Consider the following 22,343-nt stretch of genomic DNA (forward strand, 5'->3'; position numbering starts at 1 on the left):
AGCCACGACTCAAGGCCTCCACTCTGAGAAGCAGGGCAGCCTCACCCCACACGCATGGAGTAGTCAGTGCCAAGACCTCCTGGCTTTTAAGGAGGATGCGGCCCAGCAGGGAGGCGGAGCAGCCTCTAGTCAGAGCCCCTGGGCAAGGGAGCCCTGCACCCCGGCTGTGCCGACCCCATAGCCTCATCGGCCATTCTGGCCAGAGGACCCCACCCCCCACCAGGCTGACATCTCAGAGTCAGCCAGAAGTCATCCAAGCATCAGACAAGCGGCCCACATCCAGGCTTTACCCGGACCCCCTCCAGGCTCCCAAACCCCCAACCCCGTCAGATGCCACCTCCACCCTGTTCCCAGTCCCAATCACTCTCAACCACCTTCCTCGTGTCTTCCAGATGTCCACACAGCCATACAATTGCTTATGAATGTCTTCACACGGATTCATTTTCAGTTAAATTTATTTATTGAAAATGCCACCACGTATGCCAGTACGACTTGTCATAAATACAAGGTAGCCAATTAAAAATAGACCATTAAAACTAAACAGCTATAAAAGTCTGGAAACTTTTCCCAACAGCCTTAAGCCCAAGGCCTTCTCCCGAGTAACAGGCGAAGTCATGCACGAGTTCCAGAGGCTTGAGAACATATTGGCACCAAGCTGAGACTTTCTTCTTGGCATAAAAGGATTGGAAAAGAATTGGAAAGGGAATCCCTTTCTTGCTGACTCTGGGCTTAAAGCAGGCCCAATACTACCTAGAAACATCTCAAGGGAAGGTGGGTATGCACCCAGCACTCGGGAACGCAGGACTGGAGGCCTCCTCTGCCTCAGGCTTCACGCACCCCGGGGAACACCTTCTATGCGCGTGCCTGCAGGGCACAAGCAGACCCTCCCCATGTGCCTGTTCTCACCTCACGGCCCCAGAACTCCCTCTCCCACGTGCCCGCCCTGCTTGCTCCCAGGGTCACCGCTGACTCAGGTGGGACACCAGGTAGACGAGGCCCACGAGCAGGAGCCCACGCACGCCAAGCATCATGAGCAGGAACAGAAGCAGGATGGACGTCACCGGCTCCACAGCGTGGTTGCCGAGATGCCACTGGGGGAAGCCCATGTTCACCAGCTGCCGGTTGAGATCACTGAAGGGGGACGGAGCAGCACCCAGCCTAGCCCCCGCCTGCTGCTGGCGAGGGCCGGAACCCCCCAGGGGGGCACCATGGCCCCTGTTGAGAAAGCTCTGGAAGGTGAAGACAGAGAGAGAGAAATGAATCTAGAGAAAGCGTCCGTGGAGTTGAGGTATCAGGCAACAGGGGAATCTTCTGGGCTGGGCTGGCCCCCGCCCTCCCTTCCAGCCCCCGGAGGGCCACACCTCCCTTCCTCAGCAATCCCCGGATGCCCCCCTGCAGGGATCCCCGCCATTGAGTCACAAGCTCTCGGAGTACAGAAGGTGCCAGGCTGTACTCCCCACGTCCTGCCAGGGAGAAGGTGCCCAGGTCAGAGAAGAGAGGAAGGGGGCAAGGAGGGCTGGACCCTAGGGCAGAGCTTGGGAGCAGCCATTTCCAATACTCCTCGCTCCTCCCTCTAACACCATCACTGGGTGGCCGTGGGCTCTTCTTCTCCACTTTCTCCAGTGTTCTCTCAGCCAGCACACTCTTCAAAGAAAGAGGCCGGCTCCAGCGGGCTTAGCCAGGGCAAGGGAGAGCGCTCTTGGATCCCAGGTCTAGAAGGCTGCCCGGCAGAGCGAGAACTGCGGAGGCGGGCGGCTGCTACTGCGGATTGCAGGAAGTCTGCGATCTTCCCCAAGTCTGGACCCTCAGGCTCCTTAGCCCGGCTCTCTGCAAAGACGGCTCTGGCCAGAGAAGCCTAATGACCAGCAAGAGAGCTTCTGGTTGCTCAGGAGTCACTGACGCGGAGGGCGGGAGGCCAGCCGCTCCCCTGCCAAGGGCGCTGGGCGCCTACCTGTCGAGGGGTGCTGCTGCGTGATGGGAGAGTGTTCCTCACGCGGGGGTCATCATCCTGCACAATTTCCCCATTGGCCAAGATCCGCACCATCCTCCCAGGAGCGATGGGTCCCTGCTGGGCTGCGCCTTTCCCCAGACCTCAAAAACCTGAAAGAAACAATTTCTCAGAGATAAGGAGATGCTTGCCCTCAGTGGGAACCACGCTGGTTACCCTGACTGAGCAGACCCTGCAACTGATGAATTACAAGGAGAGAAATAAATGCATAATTTGACAGATGAAAATCTTCCAGACATTGAGTCCACTGGGAAAACTACCAAAAGGATCCTTGGCGATGGAAGTTCTGTGACCCAGCACCGCCAGCAAGCACAGGGATGAGAGCCCTTGCTACAGCCCAGGCCCATCTCACACCTCCCAACACTCTGGGGAGCTAGGTACAGTTAGAGACCCAGAGAGGTATCTAACTGGCTTGCGCGGGACCCCTCATCTACAGGCAACCGAGACAGAACGTGAAGCCAGGAACTCTGGCGCTAGGCCCTTCTCTGGGCTCTAAACAGGGAGTCCAGGACACCAAGATACCCGGTGTCTCCGTTTCCCATCCGTTAAAAAAGGGCCCATTAGGAGTAAATGCCAAGGACCTGGGCCTTCTCCCCAGAGAGGATCTGGGCCCACTTCAGACCTACTTTAGGTCCCCTGCCCGCGCTCAGGGCCACAGGTCGGCCAGCAGAAGGCACGCCCCTCACCCGCCCCTCACCTCTCAGATAACACGTCCCTCCTTTGCTATCGGGGGCGGGGCCAGCCTGCCCAAAGTAGGGGATGGGGGGTGCTGCTGGGGCTCTGGGAGCGCCCCAGTCCGCAGACCCCAAGGGTGTCCGTGGGCTGGAGGTGGGGGTGGGGTCCTTCCAGGGCTCTCCCCGAGCCTGTGTAAAAGCCATTTTTTCTCAGGAGACGAGCCACAGTTTTCACCTAAATTCTGAAAAGCACTTGTAACACAAATGCCAAAAGGGGTTAAGAGCCCGTGGTCTGTTGCCCTTGGCCTAGAGCCTGGGACAGGCGGGTCCCCCCTCTGAAGCCCGCTGGTTCCTGCAAAAGGCCAAGCGGGTCACGGAGCTCCGCCGTCCCTCGGGGCTTTGTCCCCCCGAGCCCGCTGGGTGGGCTGAGGCCGCGGCCGGCTGGGAGCACCTGACTCGGGGAGGGGGGGGCGGGAGGGGCGGTCGCGGGGGGCGTGCTGCAGGGCAGGGGCGGGGGTGGGGGGGCTGGCTGCGGGCTGCGGAGAGGGGGCACCGCCCAGCTGCAGGGCCCGGCCCCGGGGAGGGGAGGGATGCGCGTCCGCTTGCCCTCGCCCGGGGCCCGGACACCGACCTGCCGGCGCGGCTCCAGGCCTCCGCGGCGTCCACTCCCGGCGGCTCTGAGGCCGCTTCCTCCCACCTGACCTCACAGGAAGCGCGCGCCGCAGCGGCGCGGCCCCCTCTGCAGGCCGCGGGGGGAATTGCAGCTGCCGTGCCCGGGGAGGGCGCAAGGCGGGGAGGAGGGAGGAAGGGGGCGCCACCGAGTAGGGAAGAGGGAGGGAGAAAAGAGGATGGGGAGGAGAGAAAGAAAGGAGGACAGGAAGGAGGAGGGAGAAGAACAGGAGGAAGAAAGGGAGGTGGAGCCCATAGAGGAAAAACCCAGAAGGTGGGAGACCCTCTGCCCTGGGTGGAAAGATGACATTGGCCTAACCCACCGTGAGAGTTTGCTGAGCCCAATGGGGGGATGGCTCTTGAGTAGGACCCAACCCTACCTTCAGGGAGATCCAACTCCAGCGGGAAAGAAAGGCATGAACCACAAGGCAGATGCAAATAACTGTAGCTTGAAGGAAGGAAGGAAGGCTTCCTGGAGGAGGCAGTCTTTGAGCTAGAGCCAGAAGTTCAGGCAGGATAATTGGGAAGAGTGCTAGCTGCCAAGGGAGTGAACAATCAACCTCTGCCTCTTTCCTGATGTTTTCTTATCCCCACCTTCCTGCTGACTTTCCTAAGCTGTTCCCTGTGAGCCCATTCACCAGGGAGACAGAATGAGCTCTATAGTCCCACAATTTGGGTTTCAGACTCTGGCAAGTTACTGGGCTGCTCAGTCTCCTCATTTGCAAAATGGGGATAATCATACTTCACAGGACTGTTGCAAAGATTAAGACTGAACATTGCCGGCACATGGCCAGTGTTGATAAACATTGGCCATGATTATCAGTCAGTAGATGTTTCTGGGAGCAGGCAGATATTTGTTGAGTATATAGTAGGACCCAGATGCCCACTGGCCCCTGGTGAGGGAAACAGAACGAAGGGTGAGATGTAGGCCTTGCCTTAAGGACTCATCATCTGCTATCCTGGTTTAATTCTTCGATTATGAAACCTTACCAGTAAAAAATGTTGAGCTTGTCCCCCTGATACCCGTATCCCATTTGTGTATTATTTATGGGCTTGTGGATAAAAGATGGCTGCTAGAGCCAACCTGGCTTGAATCTTGGCACAGCTGCTTTCTAGTGGTATGATGAGCCTGTCATTCAACTTCTCTGGTATGAGTTCCTTCGTCTGTAACACGAGGATAATACCGGCACGTTCATCACCAGGTTTTTGTAGAGCACTGAGCACTTTGTGTACAGCCTGGCTCGGTGAGCACTCGGGGCTGTGGATCCCTGCTGTCATGACCCCTGCTCCGCTACAGTAAGTCAGTTGTAACGCATGGACCCGAAACAAGGATAGGATGTCAGATAGATATAAAACTGAAATCCTAATGCCTTCTTCCTGCACTCCGATGCAGGGGTTAGTGTGCATATGTGGAAGGGGTGACCCCAGGGCAGGATTCCTGATTGTCAGAGGTGGTCTGCGGATCTCAGAAGTGGCTGCACATTGGAATTATCTGGGATGTTTAAAAACAATCCCAGTGCCCGAGTCCCACCCCAGAAGTGACAAGTCTATGGATCTGGGATGCAACCTAGGTGTGGAGACATTTTAAAAAACAAATTCTAGGTGATTCTAATGAGCAGCCTGATCTGAGAACCACTGCCTTCCATGAACAGAGCCCCACAAGTGGGGTCACGACCTAAGATCCCCAAGGATGGAGAGACCTGAGTGGGCTGGGGGAACTGGGGATATGTCCAGGAAGTCTTGAGCTGGTACAACTGTTGCCAGAGATGCAGTCCAGCCAGAGATAACCGTGAGAGCCCAGAGGAGGACATTTCTCTAGAGAAGGTCAGGAACAGCTTTCGGAGGCAGTAATGTTTGACTAGACGTGGAAAAGACCTATCAATACCAATTAAAACAGCCTCAGAAGGCTGTAAGTCACTTTTTCCTACCTCTCCACTTCCTTCAGGTGTCTCCACCAGCTCAAGAGCCTGCAATGGCTCCCTATTGTCTGCTCCAACAAGACCTAAGTCATTGGCGGTCTCTGACAACCCTCCAAATCTGGCCCCAGCACACTTTTACCAACTCACGCCTCAGCTACACCCACCTGGTCCTGAAGTCCATCACCCAGAATCCTGCTTGGCTTGGGCCTGTCTATCTGCCTAAAGGCCCTCTCCACCCAATCTAAATCCCCCCAAACTTTTATGCCAACAGCACAAACTTCAGTTCTGAGTGTTCCATGTAATAATAATAACCCCTGTGTGTGCAGAGTCCCTGTGCTTTCCAAAGTGCTTTTCTATAGACCACATCATTCTGTTGGATTATGACATTGGAAGCATAGGTGTGACTGTTCCCTTCTGCTGATAAGAAACTGAGACTCAGAGAGATGCTACATGGCCAGCTCCAGGTCCGTGGTAGAGCCAGGATTCAAATGAACCCGGATTCCCCCTCCCTCTCAGGCTTGTCCCCTCTCTGCTGCTTCTTTATTTTGTGCTTCCCACACCCAATGCCATGAGCATGAGCCTGGGTCCCTCAGCATGCCTTATTGCCAGCAGGTGTGCAGTAAAAATGTGCTTTTCGCTCTTCCGGTCATCATTGCACACTTACTCTTGCACACGCTGAAGTTTGAGACACCCTGCTTTAGACCAGTGGCTTTGCAAACTCTTTTGGTCCAGTACCTTTTACATCACAACCTAGTAGCCACACTCATGTGAAACAGAAGTTTCAGCAGCAATATTTACCCTTTCTACATGAGATATACCATGATATTTTCTATTTTTAAGGGAAAGAAGTGCTGATCAAGATCTCACTCTATTTCGCTATCCATGAATATAGTGGTTCTCAACCCTGATTGCACATTAGAATCACCAAAAGGAACTTGCATAAACTGTTGGTGCTCAAACCAATTGGATCGGAACCTCGAGGAGGTGGAGCGTGGATATCTCCGTGCCAGGTTACTTAATAAGCACTCAAGCTTGTAGGTACTAATATGCGGTTTTAAAAAACTGCAGTAGACGCTCCTCCAGGCCAGATGGCTGCCGCTAAACTGAGAGTTCCTTCAGATACAAAGCAGTGAGTTCCACTTAGCTAACAAGGATAAGCTTGCGTAATAAGCCCCAAGCCCCAAGCCCCAAACAGGAAACACTGCCCAGGGCACATTGTCACAATGACAGTCCCTTGCGTCCTTTGACTATCCAAAGGCCAGGAACAAAGACCAACACCAAGCACCCAATATGGCACCAATCCCCAAGGAAACCCTCTCACTACTTGGTGACAAGTTGACTTCATTGAGCCCCTTCTACCCTGGAAGGGCCAGAAATTCATTCTAGAAGGTAGAAACACCCATTCCAGGTGTATGTTTGCCTTTCCTGCCTGAAGGGCTTCACCCAGCCCCACACAGCCTCCAGCATGTTTAATGTACTGGTCCAGGATCCCATGTAACATGGCATTAGACCCAGGGTCTCACTTTACAGCAAAGCAGGTGCACTAGTGTGCCCATAGCCATGGGATCCCCTGGTTATATCACATACTACACCAGCTGGCCTACTAGAACGTTAGAATGGCACACTGAAGGTCCAGCCCAGGGCCAACTCAGAGACAATACTCAGGGAGAACGGTGTGCCATCCTCAAGGGATACATTCTATACCTTAAATCAAAGGCCCATAAAGCTGTTGTGTCTCCAGTTGGAAAACACTTGGATTCAGGAACTCAGGCATGGAAGCAGCAGTGGCCTCACTTACCATCATGCGCAATGACCCTCTTGGGGAATTTGTGCCTTCCATACCCACAACTCTGGGCTCTGCAAAGTTAGAAGTCCTGCACCCCAAAGCGGGGAACACCAGTGTAGAGAACATAGCAAGAATCCCATTGAACTATTAGCTAACGGTGTAGCCTGAGTACTTTAGGTTCTTGTTTCTGGAAATTAGCAGGCAAGAGGAGGAGACATTGTCTTGGCAGGAGGTCCTTGTCACTGGGAGGAGACAGGACAACCATATTTGGCACCCAGATGGTCCACTTGGATGCCTCTTGGTTGTCCTTTACCTGAGTGTAGTGGTAAAGGACAATGCAACAGCTCTGTCCTCAAAAGGCCACGTGACCAGAAGCTCAGAGCCCTCAGGGACAAGGATCTGGGTCACACTTGCAGGTGAGTCACTGAGACCCATAGAGGTGCCTGCTGAGGGGTAGAAGAGGAGAGAGAAGACGATCATTTGCACCTACAACAGAGGGGACTGTAGTCTGTCCCACTAGTATTTCTCAGGAAGAGCGATCCACCAGTGTCCTCAGAAAGTGGATCTGAACGGTGCGAAGAGTGGGCTGTAGGACATAGGAAGATGTGCTGGCCAGACCCCCCTCCAGGGAGGGACATGTTGCTCTAACTTCTGGGAGAGCACCCGTGGAACCGTCAGCGGTCAGCCCCTTCACACAGGTTGCTCTGCTGCAGAGAGACGCTTCGCCCAAGGTCAAGTCCTTCCACAGGCTGCCCACATTCCATGACGAAGGACATGGGAGATATGCACGGGCTGTGTCAGCTCCAGAGATCCTCTTGAGGTTGGCTGAGGTGGTCAGGTTTGTATCATAACTTCGTTTTCCCCTCTGCTCAACCCTGTCTTCCTCATCGATCTCCTGAACTCCAAATTCTGTCTCAGAGTATGCTTCCTGGAGAACCCAAGATGGAACAAATTCAGCTGGAGTGGGGGGAAATTTAATCTCCTCTACTGTGAGATAGCCACTTGCTCTGATGTTGCAGGCACAGCCGAACGTCCTTCAGCTTCCCAGCCCCCTTTTGTCTTTTCCTTACTGAGCCCTCCCCTCCACCAGGGTTTGACAGGTAACTAGACCTCCATCTAGGTAGCTAGAAAATCCAAAATAAAGGATTGGAATTAAGAAGACATTTTAGTCAGATTACTGTCTATAAATCAATTGTATTCCTAAATACAAGCGGCAGAGTTAGAAGAATAAATTACAAAAATAATACCAAATGAAATACGACCTTAAAAAATATATACAAAGCCCCCAGGATTAATCTAACAAAAAATGTGCTTGGGGTCCTCTGTTCTGTTCCATTGATCTATGTGTTTATCCTTCTGCAGAATCACAGAGTCTTCATGATCATAATTCTTGAAATTGGATAAGAATGATTCTTCCCCTTTTATTCTTCTTCCTCAAAATTGTTTTAGTTTTTGTAGCTCCTTTGTCTTTCCATATAAAATTTAGAATAATCTTGTCTATATCTACAAAAAATCTTACTGGGATTTTGATAGGAATTGTGTTAAACCTGTATAACAATTTGGGGGAAACTAGCATCTTTTTACTCTGTGGAATCTCCCAGTCCGTGTACACACTTTGTCCCTCTGCTTATTTAGATCTTTTTTTCTGTTTCTTCCATCAGCACTGTGTAGTTCTCAGCATATAAGTGCTAGACAGGTTTCACTAAATTTCCACCCAAGTATTTCATTTTTAAATGATTGCAAATGATACTATATTTTAGATTTCACTGTCCTTATGTTAATTGCTAGTATGTTAAAACTACAATGAATTATTATATGTTTGTCTTATATTCCATGACCTAGCTGAACTCTCTTACTAGTACTAGGTATTTTTGTAGATGTATTGGAATTTTCTATGTAAGCAATCATGTCATTTGCAAATAGAGACCATTTTATTTCTTCCTTTCCAATCTTTATGTCTTTTTATTTCCTTTTCTTGCCTTAATGCACTGGCTAGAACTTCCGATTCAATTCTACATTGAATGAGAATAGTGAAAGTAGACATCCTTGCTTGTTCCCAAACTTAAGGAGAAAATCACTGTTTTTCACCATGAAATATAATATCAGCTGTAGGGTTTTTTATATATATATATAGATGCTCTTCGTCAAATTGAGGAATATCCTCTCTATTTCTATTTCTCTGAGCATTTTTATCATGGATAGGTATTGAATTTTGTCAAATACTTTTTCTGTATTGATTGAATTGATTGTGTGATTTTCCTTCTTTAATATGTCAGTGTGGTAGATTATACTGATTTTCAAATACTGAATCACACTTGCATGTCTAGCTTAGTCATGCCGTGTAATTCTTTTTATAAATGGCTGAATTGTATTTGCCAATATTTTGTTTAGGATTTTTACATCCATTTCTATGAAGCATATTGAAGGTTGTTTTCCTTTTGGGGGGTACTATCTGTGTCTCATTTTATTGTCCGGGCAATACTACCTTCATAAAATGAATTAGTAAGTGTTCCCTCTTATTCTCTGGAAAGATTATACAGATTAGTGTTAATTCTTTAGATGTTTGGTAGAGGGGCGCCTGGGTGACAGAGCTGGTTGGGCGTGCAACTCTTGGTATGGGCTCAAGTCGTGATCTCAGGGCTGTAATCTCACGGTCAGGAGATAGAGCCCCACGACACGGAGTCCGCTTGGGACTATCTCTCCCTCTCCCTCTGCCCCTCCCCCCCAATAAATAAATAAATCTTTAAAAAAAAATAAATGTTTGGTAGAATTCACCAATGAAACCATCCGGACATGGAGATTTATTTGGGGGAGTTTTAAAATTATGAATTCAATTTCTTTGATGATTATAGAGCTGTTCAAATTCTCTTTCCTATTGAGTGAGTTGTAGTAATGTGTTTTTGGGGAACTGGTCCACTTTGTCTACATTGTCAAATACACATTTGTAGAGGTGTTTGTAATACTCACTTATTATCTTTGTAGTATCCGCAGGCTCTGCTATGATAGCCCATGTCTCATTCCTGATACTGCTATTTGTGCCCTCTCTCTTTTTTCCATTCACTCTTGCTAGAGAGACGTCAGTTTTAGTGTTCTTTTCAAAGAATCTGCTTTTATTTCATTGATTGTTCTATTGATTTTTTGTTCTTAATCTCACTGATTTCTGTGCTTTGGTATTCCTTTCCTTCTGTTTGCTTTGGATTTATTTTGTTCTTTTTCTAAGTTCTTAAGGTAAGAGCTTAGATGCTTTGTTTGAGACTTTCCCTGTTTTCTAATGTAAACATTTACTGGTTTATATTTCCCTCTCAGCTTTAGCTGTGCCTACAACTTTTGATATGTTGTATTTTCATTTTCATTCAGTGAATTTTTAAATGCCTTTGTTATTTCTCCTTCGATGCATGCGTTATCTAGAAGAGTGAATCTTCAGGTGTTTAGAACTTTTCTTATTATCTTTCTATTATTACTGGTTTGTAGTTTGATTCCACTGTGGTCAGAAAACACTTTCTATATGAATTCAATTCTTTAAAATTTGTTGAGGTTTGTTTTATGGTCAAAAACAAACTTTTTTCCCCACTAGCGTAGTTAGAGGTTGGCAGCATGAGAAAGGGGAGGTCCAGGAGGAGATTTGGGGTGCCTGGGGAGAACTAGGTCTACCTCAGTCCAAGAGTAATCAGAAGATCAAAAGCAGTTTGGGAAGACCAGAACTGTCTGGGATAGAGGAAGGAGGAAGGTTCAGGGGGTGAGAGGGATGTTGGACCGCTGGGGTGAAGGGATTGCCCTCTGCCTGCTGGGATCCCCCTCAGCCATTCTGGTCTGGCAGGAAGGGGGCAGCCTGCAACCCCCCATGGGCAGGTCTGTAGCTGCCAGATGCCCCAGGCAGGGGGTGGAGGGGGCTCACAAAGGCTTGCCTTCCAGGGAGATGATGTCACTGATCCCCAGCTTTGCCACCAAGGAAACTGTCTGGTGGACATTCCATAGGTGACTGAAAAGAATATATATTCTGCTGCTTTCAGGTGGAATATTCTATAAATCTCAATTATATGCTGTTGGTTGGTGGTGGTGGTGAGTTCTTCTGTATTATTGCTGATTTCCTATCTAATTGCTCTGTCAATTATTGAGCGAGAGGTATTGAAGTTTCTAAGTATAATGGTGGATTTGTCTACTTCTCCTTTCAGTCCTACCAGTTTTTGTTTCGCAAATTTGAAGCTCTGCTATTTGGTGTACACAGGTGATATCTTTTGGGTAGACTGACTATTTCGTCATGTATAATATCATTCTGGTAATATTCCTTGCTCTGAAGTCTACTTTATCCTGCTTTCTTCTCATTAATGTTTATATAATATGTCTTTTTTCCATAATTTTACTTTCGGCTTACCTATATTATTATATTTGAAGTGAGTTTCTTACAGATGACATACGTTTAAACCTACTCGGCTGATCTTTTATATGATGTATTTAGATCACTTACATTTAATGTAATTATTGATATGTTAGGGCTTATGCCTGTCAATTTTATTTTGTTTTCTGTTTGTTTTCTCTGTTTTTCATTGCTCTGTTTTTGTTTTCCTGCCTTCCTGTGGGTTACTTGAACATTTTTTAGAATTCCATTTTTATTTATTTATAGTATTTTTGTTATATCTCTTTATCTAACTTATTTAGTGGTGACTGTAAATATTACATTACACATACATAACTTTATCATAGCTGACTGGTGGCATCGTTTTACTAGTTTGAGTGAAGTGTAAGAATCTACTTCCCTTTATGTCCCTTTAATCTCCCAATTATAGTGTAATTGTCTTAAATATTTCCTCTACATATATTCAGAACCACATCAGACAATGTTATCATTTTAGTTTCAACTATCAAACATAATTTAGAAAAGTCAAGGGAAGAAGGAAAGCCTATTTTATTTACACATATTTTTGCTTACCATGTTATTTCTCCCTTCTTGGTATCTCAAGGTTCTTTTACTTTTTTCCTTTCTGTTTGGAGAACTTCTTATAGCCATTCTTTTAGAGTAGGTTTCCTGGTGACAATTTATTTTAATTTTCTTTCCTTAGAGAGTCTTCATATCTTCTTGCTTCCTGAAGGATACAGCATTCTGGGTTGACAGTCTTTCTTTCAACACTTAAAACAATATTGTGCCATTTCCTCTTGGCCTCATGATTTTTTGGTGAGAAATCTGCTATCATTAGAATTGTTAGGCCCTATGGGTGAGGTACTGTTTTACTTCTGGCTGCTTTCAAGTTTTTTTTTTCTTTGTCTTTAGTTTTCAGAAGTTTAATTATGATGTGTTTTGGATGGACTTCTTTGGATTTATCCTCTTAGGAATTCATTCTGCTTCTTGGAACTTTAGATTTATATCTCTTGCCAAATTTGGGAAGTTTTCAGCCATTATTTCTTCAAGTACTTTTGCAGCCACCCTTCCTTTCTTTTCTCCATCTGGGACTTCAACGACATATATATTAGATCTTTATTATAATCCCCACAGGTCCCCAAGGCTCTATTCTCTCTCTCTCTCTCTCTCTTTTATTTTCCCCAGTAGTTTCTCTCTACTGTTCAGATTGGGTTATTTCTATTGTTCCACCTTCCAGTTTACTGATTCCATTCTGCTGTCCAGCTACAACGTAGATTTTTTCATTTGATGTCTTCCTGGTTCTTGATTTTAAGTGATTTTCAAATGAAATCTGGACATTTTCATATTATGGTATGAGACTCTGCCTCTTATTTAAACCTTCTGCTTTAACTGGCTTTTTCTGACACTACTCCAGCAGAGGAAGGAGGGACACTGCCTCATTAATGGCAGGTGGGAAGTAGAAGTCCATGTTTCCCACTTACTCTCCATTGGCACCCAAGCAAGGGCCTGAGAAGAGGAGCAACATTCTTCATTACTGCTGGGTGAGAATGGGGGTCTCTATTCCCCAAACGGTCTCCACAGATACCATGGGTTGGAGGTGGGGGGACTCATTACCAGCTAGTGAGGATGAAAGTGACTCCCTACTTGTCCTTCTCTTTTTTTACAGCATCATGAGGGTAGAAGTCTAAGCTCCCCACTTGGCCCTTGCAGGTGTGGATGGGGCCACAGTTCTTTTCTGTGGTGTTTGCTAGAATAGTGCAGTTTTTGTCTAAAAGTTTTCTGTCTTGTTAGGTACCTTTCCTAGTACTTTGCTAGAGGGAGCAGTCTCCTTTGGGGTTTCATGGTCTGTACCCTTAACTGTTTCCAGGTTTCTAGCCTCTGTAGCTCCTATCCGGGATATATAAGACAAAAGGGAAATGCAGGGAATTTACCCCTGTGTCGTGTCATTCCGCAGATCCCAAAGTCCCCAACCAGTCTGCCTTCTTGTCTCCATCTTTCAAAGTCTCCTTGTGTTGGTTTTATACATAATATCCAGGGTCGTTAGTTGTACTTGATAGGACAATAGGGAAAAGCGTATTTACCCCATATTCCCAGCAGCAGGCATCCAAGACCAATTTTAAAGTTATGGAAGTGAAGACATTGTGATCTAAGTATAAGAATAATAAAGTGACCAATAGATAGAATCTAGCAACAAATCCATAAACTGGGATTTGTGGTAACATAGAACTGCAGAACAATAGGGAAAAGATAATCTTTTTAGCAAGTGGTGCTGTGGTAACTGGGTATCCATAGAAGAATAAAATGAAATTGGGCCCTTACCTCACATATTTATACACGTACCAAAAACAAATTCTAGGTGTATTATAGACCTAAATATGAAAGGCAAGGTAAAGAATCTGGACATATATATACACATACACACGTTCTAGACCTCAGAGTAGAGGAAATTTTCTTAATATGTTATAAAAAGTGACAACAATAAAGAAAATGTTTGATAAATTTTATATATTAGATTTACAGTAAAAGTGAGAACTCCTATTGATCAAGATACTATTTTTTAAAAAGTAAAATGTCTACTATCCAAGAAAAGGTTTCTACAGTGCATATAGCCAACTAAGGACTCCCTCCCAGAAAATATAAAAAGCCTTTACAAATGAATAATAAGATAATCAATAAAAATGTGGGCAAAGGGTTTGAATGAGCACATGACAAAAGAAGAAATCCAAATGCCCAATAAACTTCCGAAGCAATTGTCAGTATCATTGCTACTCGGGGAAAAGTAAATTAAAACCATCTTGAGACACTACCACACACCCGCCAAATAGGCTGTAATTAAGTCGGATGACACCAGGCATCGGTGACGATGGCAGCAATGACAGTTCCCACACACAGTTGGTGGATTTGCAGACTGGCACAGCCACTTCGGGAAACCATTCGGAATTGCCTAGGAGAGGTGAATATTTGCATTCTTTACGATCCAGGACACAAAAGTGAACCCTCATATGCACCTGGTCACGTGCACAAGCATTTTTCATAATAGAAACTGGAAAATAGTTTAAGTGTCTATCAAACCAAGATGGAAAAGTTCATGGTAGTAGCGTCATACAGTGGAATACGGTAATAAAGATGATGAACTCTATGTGCGATGTAACTGAATCTTAAAAATACTCCATTGAAAAGGCACAGCATAGAGAACACCGTCGGTGGTATTGTAATAGCATTTCATGGTGACAGGTGGTAGCTATACTTGCGGTGAGCACAGCATGACAGAGAGAGATGTTGAGTCACAGTGTCGTACACCTGACGTACACTATGTCGTACAACATACATATATGATGTAGCGTTGTGCATCAACTCTACTTCAATCAACTAAAAAATGCTGTACTGGACAGAAGAAGCCAGGGCAAAATCAATCTTACTGCATAGTTCCATTTCTATTAAGATCAGAAGAGGGTAAAATTGAATGATATTGTTTAGGGATGAATGCGTGGGTGGTAAAAATATAAAAAGAAGCAAAGGAATTATTGCCCCAATGTAGGAGTTGGCTCTAGGGGAGAGGAAGGAATTGTGTCCGACAGGGAGCACGCACACAGTAGGCAGGGGAAGCTATGAGGTCCTGGCAATGTTCAATGTCTTGATCTGGTTGGTGGTTTCATGGATGTTCACTTTAAAATAATTTGTTGGGGCGCCTGGGTGGCACAGCGGTTAAGCGTCTGCCTTCGGCTCCGGGCGTGACCCCGGCGTTATGGGATCGAGCCCCACATCAGGCTTCTCCGCTATGAGCCTGCTTCTTCCTCTCCCACTCCCCCTGCTTGTGTTCCCTCTCTCGCTGGCTGTCTCTATCTCTGTCGAATAAATAAATAAAATCTTTAAAACAATTTGTTAAACTGCACAGGGAAGAGGGAGAAGCAGAACTGAAGAAGGAGGGCGTTTATCAAGGTGGCGATCAAACAGGTCTATTCTTTCATTAGCAGCGTGTCGAGGTAGGATATGGCCTCTGGCGTCAGTTGACTTGGATTTGAATTCTCTGGCTCTGCTACCTACTAGCTGTGTGACTTTGTGCAATTTACTTAACCTCTCTGTGCCTCCATGGTCTCATTTGTGAAATAGGGATGATGATACTACCTAATGTGAAGATTAATAGCTCTTAGGCATACAGTAAACAGCACGTGAGCTTTGTTAAATACATAAAAATTCACAGATTCATTCAGCGTAAAAATTCTCTATGTGCCTGTGCTGTGTTGGGCCCTTGACAAGCCCTCACAGCATGTGGATGTGGGCCTGAGGATGAATCACAAAGCTCTTAGAACTGGGGTTCCCCCCTTAGAGTCAATGCAGCCACCGCCCAATAAAACGCAGGTAGGACTGCAAGCCTAGGCTAGGGGAGCCCACAGGTTAACCAGGGGGTTCCGGCTGTGGCAGCCCTAGGGGGACTAGGACCCAAGCAGGTCCTTGCAGGCCGCCTGCTTTCCCAGCTGGACCTGGGGGCTTTGGGCAGTCTGGCACCAGGACTCGGGCAGCCTCTCCTCCTCCAGGGCTCGGAAGAGTAGAGAGAGGTCAGACTATGAGAAAAGAGGAGTGGGAGCGAGCCAGAGCCAAGGGTCTGGGATGCCTTTCATCCCATCCACAGAGGGAGCAGCAGAAAGAAGTAGGGGGGGCGGGGTGAGCGGAAAAAGGAACCAAAAGCAGAGAATGAGGCCTGCCCAGCCGAGCGCTTTTTGTGGGGTCTTAATTAAGCCGGGAGGTCCTATTGTTCCTTTCATGGTGGAACATATGTTCAGGGCCTGGCTGAGGTTTGGGAATGAGATTTCAATGGTGCTGGGCCCTATGGCCTGCTGGGGAGGGGGGTTAGGAGAGGCAGCCGGGAAGGGGGGAACTGTCCCTAAGCTTTACTAGACCGATACCATCTCCCAGAGTCACCTGGTGGGACAGGACCCTTCAAGTGTTGTTTGGGTCAGACTGTAAAACATCAGCAATGCAGACAAGCCAGGACCCTGGGCATGTCCATAACCTTAGGATTAAATCTCAGTCTCTTATTGGGCCTCCGTCCCAAGGGCACTGGCCAAGGGGGGGAAAGTAGAATGTGGACAGGCAAAGGGTCTCGGTCACACATGGAGCCTAAAGAGGGAAGCCAGGCTGGGTCACTTTAAGAGTGTGGAGGGACCAGGTGACTCCCAAGAAACTGAGGGGCAGAGAAGGGACTTACACAGAAACAGCAAACGGAGATGGTGTCTGTGTCAAGGCAACTCTAAGGTGAGACATCCTTAGGGAGAGGGATGGTCTCCATAGAACCCAGGACGCTCCCCCTAGAGCAAGACCCGCAGCATTTGGAAAGAGCCACACCCAGAAAGCCTCAGCGCCAAGTGACAGGTACAGCTGTCAAACAAGAATGTCTCTGATTTCCCCCCCTGGGGTACAAACCAGCAGCTAGGCAGGTGGGCAGGAGGAGGAAAAGAAGAGGGAAGTGGATTACACCCCTGCAGGGGTCCCAATACTCGGGGGTCTGAGCTGCGGGAAGGGAGAAGCCCTAAATAAAGTTGGAGTTTATATATTCCACTGGAAAGGGATGCTACTCGTGACCCATTAGTGATTGGGAAAGCCCCAAGAATGGCCAGAGATTTCACCCAGGATTGGAAATGAAGAATAAGATGGGAGAGCCAACGGGCAGAAATCACAGAGCTGCTTTCTGTTTGCGTCCTAGCACACATCCAGCTCATTCAAAGTCCAGCTGCAGATAACAGCCCTGGCACGATGACTGCCAAGTGAGAAAAGCAAAGTGCAGCACGAAGCATCGGATGGTGTCTTCTTTCTAAGAAAGGGAGAATATAAATGCGAACAAGTAAATAAATAAATTTGCTTATGTTTTAAACAATGAATGGATAAACCAAAAACTAATAAAAATGGTTTCCAATAAGGGGAAGGAGGAGACAGGATTGGAAATGTTTGATGGTGTTGAGTCTGGAGCCATCTAAATGTCTGACATCATTACAGAAACAAAATTAAATCAATACGTTTGAAAGTAGTGACTAAAAATAAAATACAAAATGAAGTATGTGAACTTAACTATATATCAAGGTTGCGGCTTAACCACAGAGAATTATGTCAGGTAGAACCCACCAGGAGGTGTTTATAATAAAGGGTTTATTGCTGTCACCAAGTAAAAAGGTGTGCATGGGAGGAATTTGTAGTGATTTTACAATCTACCATAACTATCCTGCTGGATCCCCAGTAAATGAAAGCAGATGTTGTGGGGTTTTTTAATTAAACCTTATATTTCAAAATAATTATAGACCAATATTCTGTAGTAAGAAATAATGCAAAGGTATCTCTTATGTACTTTATCCAGTTTCCTCTAATAGTAACATTTCACAGAACTCTGGTCCAATATCACATCAGGATACTGACATCGACACAGTCAAGATACAAAACACTTAAGTCAACGCAAGGATTTCTCTTGTTGCCCTTTTAGAATCGTCCCTCCTCCTTCATCCCCTAGCAACCACTCATCTGTTTCCCATGGCCACAATTTCGTCATGTCAAAAATCTTACATAAATGGAATTGAATTGTACACAATCTTTTGGAATTGGCTTTTTCCTCTCCAGAGAATTATCTGGAGCTTCATCCAGGTTGTTATGTGTATCAGTGGTTCATTCCTTTGCATTCCTAGATAGTATCCCACAGTATGCATGTACCACAGTTTGTTTAACCACTCGCCCACTAAGGACAATTCCATTGTTTCCAATTTGGGCTTGTAGGAGTACAGCTATTTGTGATATTGTGATTTATAATAAGAAACATGTATTTAGTCTTCATATTCTTTTCTGATACAGAACTTCTGAAACCCATGGGAGTTCGTAAGTGATAAGAGAGACACGGATGTCTTTTGTTCTTCATGACAAGCTCCTTTCGACCACACCTGAGTGTAGGTACAGGCGGTGACTTGTGGAAAGCTCCTAAGGATGAAGGCTAGCTGCCAGTGGGAAAACCATGTGATCAGAGGATTGGAACATTAGCCCCAACCCCTCGACTTCCAGGGAGGGGAGACAGGCTGGAGGTTGAATCAATCGCCAATGGCCAATGATTTGATCAATAGTGCTCATGAAATGAAGCTTCCTTAAAAATCCAGAATATAAGATACCTAGGTGGCTCAGTTGGTTAAGCGTCTGCCTTTGGCTCAGGTCACCATCCAGGGTCTATGGGATCGAGTCCCACATTGGGCTCCCTACTCAGCGGGGAGTCTGCTTCTTGCTCTGCCCCTCTGCTCATGCTCTCTCTTGCGTGCGTGCTCTCTCTCAAAATAAGTCTTTTTTTTTTTTTTTTTAATTCCACAGGACAGGGTTTGGAGAGCTTCTGGGTTGGTGAACACGTGGAGAGGCTGGCAGGGTGTAACACCCAGAGGGGGCTTGGAAGGTCCATGCCCCTTCCCACCTACTGTGCCCCATGTATCTCTTTTATCTGGCTGTTCCTGGGTTGTATCCTTTTGTAACAAACCAGTAATCTGGCAAAGAAACTCTTTTCCTGAGTTTTGGGGGCCACTCTTGTAAATTAAGGGAACCAGGAGCTGGTCAGTCACATGCACAGCACACACACAACCTGGACTTGTGGTTGGCATCAGAAGTGTCAAGGGGCAATCTTGTGGGACTGAGTCCTTACCCTGGACTGATGCTAATACTAGGTAGGCAGTGTCAGAACTGAACTGAATTCTGGGACACTGAGCTGGCGTCGCTGAATTGCTTAGTGTGGGAAAACCCACACCACGTGTGGTGACCAGAAGGATCAGATGTGGAGGAGAGCGTTGTGTGGGGCGGGAGAAAACAGAGGCGTTTTCCCGTACACATAAGGATTCATGTACAGATTTTTGAGTAAACATACATCTTCCTTTCTCTGGGAGAAATGCCAGGAGAGCAATTGCTGAATTGCACTGTAGTTGCATGTTAGTTTTATAGGAAACTGCCCAACTGTTTTCCAAAGTGGCTATCCCATCTTACACTCCAGCCAGCAACGCATGAGAGGTGAGTTTCTCCACGTGCTCCCAGAAGTTTAGCATTGTCGCTATTTTTATTTAGCCATTCTGACAGGGGTGTAGGTATATTTCATTGTGGTTTAAATTTCCATTTCCTGATGGTCAATAATGTTGAACATCTTTTCATATCTTCTGTGCCCTGTAGAAATCTTCTTCAGTGAAATATCTGCTCATGTCTTTTGTCCATTTTCTCTTTTTTTAAGAGATTTTATTTATTCATTTGAGAGACAAAGAGAGAGAGAGCACGTGAGCGGAGCGGGGGGCGAGGTGGGAAGGGGCAGAGGGAGAGGGAGAAGCAGGCTCCCCGCTGAGCAGGGAGACTGACGTGGGCCTTGATCCCAGGACCCAGCGATCATGACCTGAGCCAAAGTCAGACGCTTAACCAACTGAGCCACCCAGGCCCTCTCTTGTGTCCATTTTCTAATTAGATTGTTTGCTTTTTTTTACTCTTTAGTTTTGAGTACTGCATTTATTCCAGATTCTAGTCTCTTGCTGGCTATGTGCTTTGCAAATATTTCCTCACTCTATAGCTTGTCTTTTCATCTTTTTAACAAAATCTTTCATAGAGCAGAAGTTTTAAATTTTGATAAAGTCCAATTTATCCATTTTTTTCCCTCTTATGAGTCTTGCTTTTAGTGTCAGATCTAAAAGATTTCTGTCTAGATCCTGATCTTAGATCCTGAGGAATTTTTTTTTTTCTGTAAGTTTTATAATTCTGTGTTTACACTGAAGTCCGGAATTCATCTTGAATTAATTTCTGTATAAGACACGAGATTTGGGGCGCCTGGGTGGCACAGTCGTTAAGCGTCTGCCTTCGGCTCAGGGCGGGATCCCAGCATTCTGCCATCAAGCCCCACATCAGGCTTCTCTGCTGGGAGCCTGCTTCTTCCTCTCCCACTCCCCCTACTTGTGTTCCCTCTCTAGCTGGCTGTCTCTCTCTCTGTCAAATAAATAAAATCTTAAAAAAAAAAAAAGACACAAGATTTAGGTTGAGAGCTCTTGTTTGTGTCCTTTGTTTTGTTTGCCTATGGACGTCTACTTGTACCAGCATCATTTGCTGAAAACGCTATCTTTCCTCTATTGAATTGTTTTTACGCCTTTATTAAAAATAAGCTAGGCAAATTCACGTGGGTTTACTTCTGGGTTCTCTATTCTGTTCCCCGTGTCTCTGATCTGGGCATCCACCCCTCCACCGATACTGCGGAGTCTGGGTTACTGTACTGCACAATAACCTGGAAGTCAAGTAGACTTAATATCAGTCTCCCTTTTTAAAATTGTTTTAGCTATTCTAGTTCCTTTGCCTTTCCATATAATTTTAGAATAATCTTGTCCATATCTGCAAAAAATCTTGCTCTTTTTTTAAAGGTTTTATTTTTCAAGTAATCTCTATTCCCAACATGGGACTCGAACTTACAGCCCCAAGATCAAAAGTTGCATGCTCTACCTGTCAACCCAGCCAGGCGCCCCTTGCTGGGGTTTTGATAGGAATTGTGTTGAGCCTATAAATCAATTTGGGAAGAACTGACAACACTACTATATTGAATTTTCTTTTTTTTTTTTTAAAGATTTTATTTATTTATTTGACAGAGATAGAGACAGCCAGCGAGAGAGGGAACACAAGCAGGGGGAGTGGGAGAGGAAGAAGCAGGCTCACAGCGGAGAAGCCTGTTGTGGGGCTCGATCCCATAACGCCGGGATCACGCCCTGAGCCGAAGGCAGACGCTCAACCGCTGTGCCACCCAGGTGCCCCTATATTGAATTTTCTGATCCCTAAACACGGTATATGTCTCTACATTTATTTAGATCTTCTTTGGGTTCTTTCATCAGCATTTTGTAGTTTTCTACATACAAGTCCTGTACACATTCTGTTAGATTCACACCTAAGTATTTTATTTGTGTGGTGTGTGTCATTGTAAATGGCATCGTATTTTTCATTTCAGCGCCCACGTGTTCATTGCTAATATATAGAAATACAATTGACTTTGTATGTTTAACTTGTATCCTGCAACTTGCTAAATTCACATATTAGTTTTAGGAAGTTTTTGTATATTTCTTAGGCTTCTTCTATGTGGACAGTCACATCATCTGCAAATAAGGACAGTTTTATTTTTCCTCTCCAATCTGCACCCCTTCCCCCCCCCCTTATCTTATCGCAGTGGCTACAACTTCCAACACTATATAGAGTGGTGAAAACAGATATCCTTGCCTAGTTTCCAATATTAAAGGGAAAGCATTTAGTTTATCACTATTATGTCTTTCATCTTTTAATTTTTCACCATTAGCTGTAGGTTTTTCATAGATCCCCTCTTCCAACTTAATGAAGTTCTCTTTCATCTTAGTTTGCTGGGAGTTCTTACCATGCTTGGGTGTTGGATTTTGTCAAATGCTTTTTCTGCCTTGATTGATACTATCGCAGGATTTTTATTCTCCAGTCTGTTGATATGGAGGATTATATTGATGGATTTTCAAATGTTAAACCACTCTTGCATACCTGGTCATGGTGTATAATTTTCTTATACATTGTTGGAATTAATTTGCCAAATTTTCTGAGGATGTTTGACTCTAAGTCATGAGAGATACTGGTCTATAGTTTCATTTTAGTTTTATAATCTTTGTCTGGCTTTGTCATCAGAGTAATGCTGACCTCTAAATTAAGTTGAGAAATGTTCCTTTTTGTATTCTTGAGAAAAAATTGTGTTAAGTTGATGTTAATTCTCAAAATGTTTTATAGAATTTTCTAGTGAAACTATTTGACCTGGAAATTTCATTTTCAGAAGATTTTTATTTATGAATTCATTTTTTGAAATTATTGTAGAACTATTCAGATTATGTATTTCTCTTGGCTGAGTTCTGGTAGCTTTTTGTCTTTAAGGATTGATTGATCTCTTTTTTTCTAAATAAAATACATG

At 45.7% G+C, this 22,343-nt stretch overlaps 1 protein-coding gene across 1 annotated transcript; it reads right to left on the minus strand.

Moving 5' to 3' along the window:
- Positions 1–447: 447 nt before the first annotated feature.
- On the minus strand, positions 448–3,393 carry FAM241B (family with sequence similarity 241 member B). Its single transcript, XM_026504363.4, has 3 exons — positions 3,314–3,393; positions 1,952–2,100; positions 448–1,229 (listed from the first exon to the last, which is right to left on the minus strand). Exons 2-3 carry the CDS (start codon positions 2,042–2,044, stop codon positions 960–962), a joined length of 363 nt encoding a protein of 120 aa, XP_026360148.1. The 5' UTR covers positions 2,045–2,100; positions 3,314–3,393; the 3' UTR covers positions 448–959.
- Between the last annotated feature and the right edge of the window lie 18,950 nt (positions 3,394–22,343).

Source organism: Ursus arctos, unplaced genomic scaffold (assembly GCF_023065955.2).
Source record: "Ursus arctos isolate Adak ecotype North America unplaced genomic scaffold, UrsArc2.0 scaffold_7, whole genome shotgun sequence".
Taxonomy (NCBI): Eukaryota; Metazoa; Chordata; class Mammalia; order Carnivora; family Ursidae; genus Ursus; species Ursus arctos.